Source organism: Tenrec ecaudatus, chromosome 5, assembly GCF_050624435.1.
Source record: "Tenrec ecaudatus isolate mTenEca1 chromosome 5, mTenEca1.hap1, whole genome shotgun sequence".
NCBI classification, from domain to species: Eukaryota; Metazoa; Chordata; class Mammalia; order Afrosoricida; family Tenrecidae; genus Tenrec; species Tenrec ecaudatus.
Genome location: NC_134534.1, coordinates 132,088,774 through 132,096,756, shown reverse-complemented (window position 1 = coordinate 132,096,756; position 7,983 = coordinate 132,088,774). Strand labels below are relative to the sequence as shown.

Sequence of the window (7,983 nt, the reverse complement as noted above, 5' to 3'; positions counted from 1 at the left end):
CCTGGCCAACTAAGAAATTAAAAGCAGACGGGGATGGCGCTGTTCTTTTAACTTTGTTCCTTCTTAAATGAACTGCACTAAAGTACTGCTTTAGTTTGGAAGTGGTTAATTGGATAAAGGAGACACAGCCACTCAACTAGAAAAACAGTATTGTTGACCGTCCAGGCTGAGTTATAGCACAGGAACGCACAAGAGCAGCTTTTGCAATGATGTTTCAATTACAACGGGAAGGAAAGTTCTTGTGCTCTGTTCCAGTTCGAGGACAAGTTGACAAATCACAGCAGTCCAAGGAAGCCTGCGGGCTGATGGGGAGCACTTTTATTTAAAGCAAGCTTGGATGCTAAAACTTTCTAGTGCCAGAACCCTCCAGCGTTATTAATATTATTATTATTTCAAATAAGGACTCCTCATGGCTTCACAATGATCTAAGCTGAGCAGAGGGATGAAGATATTAGAGCAGGGTTGAGTCCGTTCTTATTAATATTAAATAGCTAAGTCTGTACCCTTGAAGCAAGCCGGGAGAGAGTCCGGAGAGGAGCTGCTGACATTGACAATGAATCCAAACAAGAGTTGCGCTAGCGGTGTCCACCACGTTGCCTCTCCCCGCTGCCTGGCATTCTGGGAGTTGTAGTTTTCGCTGGCGTGACTCCCTAGGCGAGCCGGGTATGCCCCACCCCGGCGGAACTACAACTACCAGGCTACATCGGCCGGCAGCCCCTCCCGCCCCGGTGCAAGTGTAAACTCGCCGCGCACGGGGCGGGCGGCCGCGCGCGGGTAAGCGGACTGAGCTTGGCACTGCTTGGGGGCGCACGGCTCGGGGACCCAGGCCCGGACACCTTCCGTCCGTCCGTCCGTCCTCGGGCTCTAGTCTCACTTCTGGGCAGAGGAAGGACGAGAAACGGGAGCCATGCAGTCCGAATCGGGAATCGTGCCGGATTTCGAAGTCGGAGAGGAGTTTCACGAAGAGCCCAAAACCTATTATGAACTCAAAAGTCAACCCTTGAAGAGCAGGTGAGTGGTGACAGCTGGAGGAAGGCGCGGCGGACTGGTGCGAGCACCCGCGCCTGCCATCCCGAGGCGTGGGGAGCCGATTGCTCGGGCGGCGAGACAAGGACCCCGTGCCCTTGCCCCGGGGCAGAGAGTGAACTGCCCCCCACAGCTCAGGGGCCCCACCGGCCTGGCCCGTGCGCCCCCGGGGGCTGCACGGAGCGCACTTCGCAGCGCGCACAGGGCTGCCGGGGATGTTGCTCCCAGGCACGGGGGACCCTTGTTGGGGATGCCAGCTGTTGAGACCCGGTGGGGGCTGGGGCTGTACCCAGCGCGGGGATGGGGGAGGAGCGGCGCCCGGTGGGGATGCTGTGTAACGAGGGGACAAAAATCAGGAGTTTCTGGTGAACCCCTTTTTCTAAAGATTGCAGCAAGGCCGAGGCCGTGGAGGGGGACAGATGGAGGGCGAACAAGATCTGACTGTTTTGGGAAGGCAATGAGCTCCTCTGTAGTTGCCTCTCCGGAGCCCTGCTCCTTGGGGGAAACCCCGCCCCTGACCTCTGCCAGGTGAGCTTTTCCTGGCTCGCCTCTCACCTTTGAGAAGGCGGCCCCAGAGCGCGGGCGGGGTTGGGGGCAGCGAGTGGGCGTGTCTCCTCGACCCGGGGAGCCCTCTGGAAGTTGCTGCTTTTGAGTGGGTGCCCATTCACAGCGACCCCACGTACAACAGAAGGAAACACTGCCTGGTCCTGCGCCATCCTCACGATCCCCCCCTGCCGGTCCCAGGTCTCTACAAGCCTTCCTCTTTTTCACTGACCAGCTACTTTAAACTAAGTAATGGTGCCCCGTTTAGGGACTGGTCACTCGAGAACTTGCTCGAAGTAGGTGAGACTTACTTTACATATATTTTGTTGGAAATAGAGCCCCAGTTAAGTCTGAATCCACCCTTGTGGGGTTAATTCTGTCACAAAGTTCCTGGGCACTTCAAAAACTTCGCAGGAGAGGAGGCAAAACACTTGCTGACCTGACATTCAGGCCACCCCCAGCGCCCGTTTCCTCTGTGTGAACTACTTTTTCTGCCTTTTTACCATGTGTTTGTCATGCTTCTGCCAGGTGGCCTTCTGAACCCCATGGCCTTCTCTTTTCCAGTGTTTCCCATGAGGGAGGATGACCCACTGAGGCAGTGATAGCAGCTCAGGTGGGCACTAAGATAAGGCTGTAACTGGAAGCTTTCAGTGATGCTGCTGTCTTCATTTCTAACCTTCTGGCTCCATCCCTCACTGTGCGGAGGACCTGGTAGGGCCTGAAGCACAACAGACCTCAGGGGACAACATCAGGTGAAGGAATAGAGAAATGGAGTTAGGAGTGGAGTGTGTCATCCTCATCCTCATTGGAAAGCCAGGGTCAGGCTTGTTTCCTTTCAGGCTGTGGCAGGACTGAACCTCCTGGGGGGGAGAATGGGACCACTGCACCTGCTGACTGCGTTGTTGCTCAGTTTTGCAGACGCTCAGTGGGGATTGAAAGGGAACTTCCCTATGTGGTTAGAAGCCTAAAGCCTTTAGTTGGTAGCTTCTCTTCATAAAGACGGTTTTGTGTGTGAGCCTAGATTGTGTGTTGGGGCCTACGGGGTTCGACTAAAGTTGTAAAGGGGTATTGTTGGTGATGCTCAGGGGGCTTTATCTGCATTCGGCTGAAGGGGGACTAGTGCTTTACCAAGCAGCACCTGGTTTTGCTTCCATAAGCAAATGTTTGCATGGCCAGAGTGAGGGAGCCAGTGTGTGTGCATATAGTTCTGGGGGAAAAATGAATCAACTGGCCTGTTTCAAACGTTTTTGATGATAGCTGATACGTAACATTAAATTGGTTTGGGAGAGTGAGGCAAACACCATCTGGGAAACACAAACGAGTGCCACGGAACTCAAGTTGCAGGATGTAGGCCTGTTCTTTCTCGGTGCCGCCACAACATGCCTGGAAGAGTGAACGTCGTCACTAGCTTGAGAGCCCGTGTAAGAAAGAATGTGGGTGCGTGGGAAGAGATGGCTTCACACGTTGGCGCTAGAAACAGGTGCGGGACAGAACTGGTATGGAGAGGAGGCTAAATTAACAAAGTTGTTGCAGAACTTGTATGTAGAGCAGACACATGCTCTTTGAAATAAACCAGTTAAATAAAATCTGTGAATAAATATATGGGCTTGGAAAGGTTTCCCTATACTGCTTTCCACAGTGTTCTACCTTATTGTCACTGACATCTGTCGTGCACCTTTCCAAGGGGCTCCTGTTACGCAGGGCCTTCTCAGGACTTATTGCCACAGATCACTGCCAGGACACCTGTTTGTTACAGGGCGTGGTGGGAAGGGGTCGGGAAGGAAAGGCTGAGACTGCGCGTGTCCCTCTACAGTGGCACGTGTGCTACGGTGTGTTGACCGGAGCCATGGCACTCTCAATCACCTCGTGAGCATGCAAAAGTGGGAAAATCACAGAAAGACTGGCGAAGAATGATGAACATACCATGGACTGCCCGAGAATGAACAGATCTGCCTTGGAAGCAGGACAACTAGAATGCTTCTTAGAAGCAAGGGTGGTGAGATTTTGTCTCCTGTACTTTGGACATGTTATCAGCAGGCAGTTCCTGGAGAAGGACATCGTGCTTGGTAAAGGAGAGGTTCAGTGAAAAAGAGGAAGGCCCTCAACAAAGGGGATGGACACAGGGACGCATTGGACAGTGGTGTCCAAGGAGGATGGTGCAGGACCAAGCAGTGTTGTGGTCCATTGTATGTAGGGGAGCTCTGAAGGGAAACGGGCTCTCTGTGGTCCCAAACAACATGGCCTTTCTGTCTTTCCCAGATAGCCCCCAGATCGCCCCCTTGTCGTTGGAAATCTGTTCAGAAATTGAGCTCTGCTCGCCAACTTTTCTGCTGACATTCTGGTCCAAGGTATCATTAGCCCCTTCCTGGATTATTGCAATCATCTCTTACCTGGTACCTCGCCTTTGACCTAACCTGCCCTTGAGTGGATTTTAAACATTTCAGTCACAGGATCCTTGTTAAAACGTGTTCTCATTCAGGGACAGCAGCTGGTGATGTTGGGAGGCATTTGGGGTTGTCACCCAGAGTGGGTAGCTGTTGGTTTCTAGTGAGTGGGGAACAGGGGTGCCCTCAATGCCCTACAATGTATAGAATAGCACCCCGCAACAAAGGACTCCCAGCTCTGAAGCATCAGGAGGGCTGAGGTTGAGAAACCCTATGTCAATAGGCCAGTCTGCTCAAAATCCTCCAGGGGCTGCTGTTTCATATGACCACCTTAAGATGGAACAAGGCAGCATTCCTTGTCAGTTCACTGTTTGCTCTGATGTCATTTCTCATCACCCCTGGCTGACTCCTGCTCCAGTTAGACTGGTTTCCTTATAATTCCCAGAGCACCCCAGGCCACTGAAGTCCTTCTCCCAGAGAACCCTACTGTTCACTTCCTCACCAGCTTCATGCCTTCCCATCGGTTCTACCCTGACCATGTTATTGACAATTGTCCTGCCATACGCTTGATCATGCTTGCCCTGCTCTATCTTCCCCACAGGACGTAAGTGCCAGTGAATTTTTTCATAAAAGCATTTTCGCTCAAACCTCTCTTTTTGTCTTGGCTGATTTAAGAGAACAGCGTGCAGCTGTGAAATTTTGCTTCCTGCTTGGGAAAAATGCCGCAGAAACTCTTGTGATGTGAACACAGCTTACAAGGACAACACGATGGGGAAAAACTCATTGTACAAGTGATTTTCTCTTTTCAAAAAAGGTGAAATGTTGATTGGTGATAAACCTCATTCTGGATGTCCATCAACTTCCTGGGTGGATGAAAATGTGGGCAAAATTTGTGCACTTGTGCTTGAAGACTGACAACGAGCCGTTGAAGAGACGGGGAAGTTATCTGGACTATCTGGGAGCTCAGTCCAGCGAATTTTAACAGAAGATTGTGGAATGAGAAGGTTCGCTGTGAAATTTGTGCCTCGTGTTCTGACTGCCCAGGAAAAAGGGCAATGAGTGGAAACACACTGTGCTTTGAAGGAACAGCTCCAAAGTGACCCAGACTTTTTTCCAAGGTCATTACTGGTGATGAGACATGGTGCTATTCTTAGGACCCTGAAGCAAGCATCAATCAAACCAGTGTCATCTCACCCAAAAAATGTTCATCAAGTGAAATCATAGATCAATACTCATTTGGTTTTGTTGATGTGAGGGGGATAGTGCATTTGGAGTTTGTTCCACCAGGTCAGACTGTTAATCAAGCTTTCTATTTAAAGGCTCCCCAAAGACAGCTTAACAGTGTGTGACTAAAAAGGCCTGATTTGTCAGATGGAGGACTGGTTTTGCCACCACAACAATGCACCTGCTCACACAGCCATCTCAGTGCGCCAGCTTTTGGTAAAAAGCAGCATGCCTCTTGCCCCATGCACCTAACTCACCCAACCTTGCTCCGTGTGACTTCTCTTTGTTCCCGCGAAGGAAGAGGAATGAGGAATGACAGGACAGCGATTGGACAAGGTAGAAGCGTTGAAGGAAAAAAATTGAGGAAGGTGCTGTCAGCCATCCAAACAGATGAGTTTGAAAACTGTTTCCAAGAATATAACCGCACATTTGACAAATGTATTAAGTGTAATGGAGAGTATTTTGAAGGTGATAAGGTTGTTTGGTAAATAAATACAACGCTTGGGGGGGGGGGATGGATTCCATTTACAGGGGCGGGGGGTACTCCCTTAAAGTTCTTATGTATCTCTCCTTAGAATGTAAGCTCCAAGAGAGGACAGGTTTTCTGACTGTCACTTATTCACTGCTATATCCTCAGAGCCAAGAACAGGGTCTCCACCTCAGCGCTATTGACATTTTGGGCTGGATAATTGTGAGGGGTGGTGTGGGGTGGCGTGTGTGTGTGTGTGTGTGTGTGTGTTTTCTGCTTTGCAGTATGCTTTCCAGTATTCTTAGCCTATTAGAGGCCTTTTGTATCCCCTCTCAACCCCCTACTGTGACAGAACAAAAAGTGTCTCCGGCCTTGCCAAATGTCCCCTGGATATAAAATTGCCCATTTCAGAACCACTGGCACGGAAAATGCCCAGCACAGAGACGGCTCAATCAGGTTGGTTGTTTAAGTACATTGTTTCTTTCTCCGTTAGCACTTGACTGGACTAAGGTGTTTGTTTTTGTATTTGTGCTCCTGGTAAGGCAGGTGTCCCGGGAAGTGTCTCCAGAGAGGAATTCGTGTATGCTTTATTTAGGGTGAGCCCAGATAGTAACTGGTGCCTGATGGCAGACAGACTTCGGTCCTAACCCAGACATTGCCTGTAGGGATGTGCAGCTGCTGCGGTTAGATTATGGGAAGGGAGGCTACCGCCAGGAGTTGCTGGGTGCTGTGAACCTGGCTTCCACTCACAGTGACCGCATGTAACAGAGCCTCAGCGTCGTTTCCCGCCTGTATCCTCCGTGGAAGCCGTGCACCAGGTCACTGTCCCACTTAGCCACGGGGTGGGCTCCAGCCACCAAGTTTTTTATTTGGCTGCCAAACGCTTAACCCCTTGTGCCACTGGGGCTCTTCAGGAGAAAAGGCACTAAATGAACACTTGTTTGTACTTCGGTTCTCCCACCAAGGGTCAGAAACCGTTGCGTGTCCCCCAGGGGATGCGTCCTGAGTGATGGTGACAGGGGAAAGCTGCTAAACAGCAAGGGCGAGCCCAGAAGTCACACGCGGGCCCAGCCACGGAGATGAACGAGGTCCTCACCGCTCGAGGACTCTCTGTACGTCTGTCCCCTCAACACGATGCTTCCCACCTGGTGCTGCTTTTGTCCCGTGGACCTGGTACTGTCTTCTGTGGCTCTGGGGTCGCTAGTGCCCCGCTCCTGGACAGGTTTCATTTAATTCTAATTCTTCCATCTCATTTTCAAAATGGTTTTAGACAGCTGTTAGTGCTACGCACGAGAAATAGGAATGGCAGTGAGTGCGAGGTTTGGAATGATAAGACAGGATCGCACTGTAGTGCCCCCGTTGGGTGTGGTTGCGTGCGGTTCACTTTGAGAGATTCAGAAGGAAGTGTGTGGTGGAGCTCTCACAGTTTGTGGTAAATGGAAAAGATAAAGTCGATTCTCTCCCTCCATCTCTCTCTCTCTCTCTTCTCTTTCTCTCTCTCTCTCTCTCTCACACACACACACAAACACACACTGCGCATCAAGTGGAGTCATAATGACCCAATAGGATCGAAAGAACTGCCCTTGTGGGTTTCCAAGACCGCAACTCTTTACCGGAGCAGAAAGCCGCGTCTTTTCCTACAGAGCAGCCGGTGGGGTCAAACTGCCGAGTTGTAGTTACCAATCCACCACATAATCCACTCGGCCGCCAACACTCCTCTCTCTTACAGAGACGCATATGTTTGGGTATCAGACTAGCTGTCATTTAAAAAATTTATTCTGAATCTTTCCCTCTTTTGTTTATATTAAACAAACAAACAAACAAATAAGCAAGTACCTTCTCTGAAATAAGAATCTGTTTGGCAAAATGAGACTATTAGTTATTTTTTAGTTTTATAAAGTTTTCTGGATTTTTCCCCCCAGGTCTGTCCAATCTGTAGAAACCTCCTAGCATAGAGATTAAGAACATGGCTTTGGCATGCCACCATCATCTGCCTCTAGCTAGCTGGGTGATCTTGGGGAAGGGGGTGACCTCCCATTTCAGTTTCTGTGTCTGATAAATGGACTGTCTCCCAGTCGTCTTAGAGTTATGAACTGTGACTTTGACTAAAGACAGTCCTGTGCTTGGCTCACGGTGCTTGGCACATAGGCAGCTGCCAGTAAATGCTAATGGATGTTGTTCTTGGTTTTTTGGTTATTATTATTGTTTACTACTTAGCCATGAATCCTGACTTCCAGGATAGAGTTTTTATGTGGTTGACTTTGGCTCTCTTCTCTAAGGCTGATTTTGTGCAATAAGATTCTCCTAACTTTAATACAGGAAAGAACTAGGAGGCAA

General features: G+C 50.1%; 1 protein-coding gene across 2 annotated transcripts in view; it reads left to right on the top strand.

Moving 5' to 3' along the window:
• The first annotated feature begins 747 nt into the window (after window positions 1–747).
• MITF (melanocyte inducing transcription factor) overlaps window positions 748–7,983 on the top strand; it is a 295,608-nt gene continuing 288,372 nt past the window's right edge. For both annotated transcript variants that reach the window (XM_075549901.1, XM_075549900.1), the window contains exon 1: window positions 748–1,011. In XM_075549901.1, coding sequence (XP_075406016.1) covers window positions 908–1,011 — 104 coding nt within the window. In that variant the 5' untranslated portion in view covers window positions 748–907. The remainder of the gene's footprint in view (window positions 1,012–7,983) is intronic.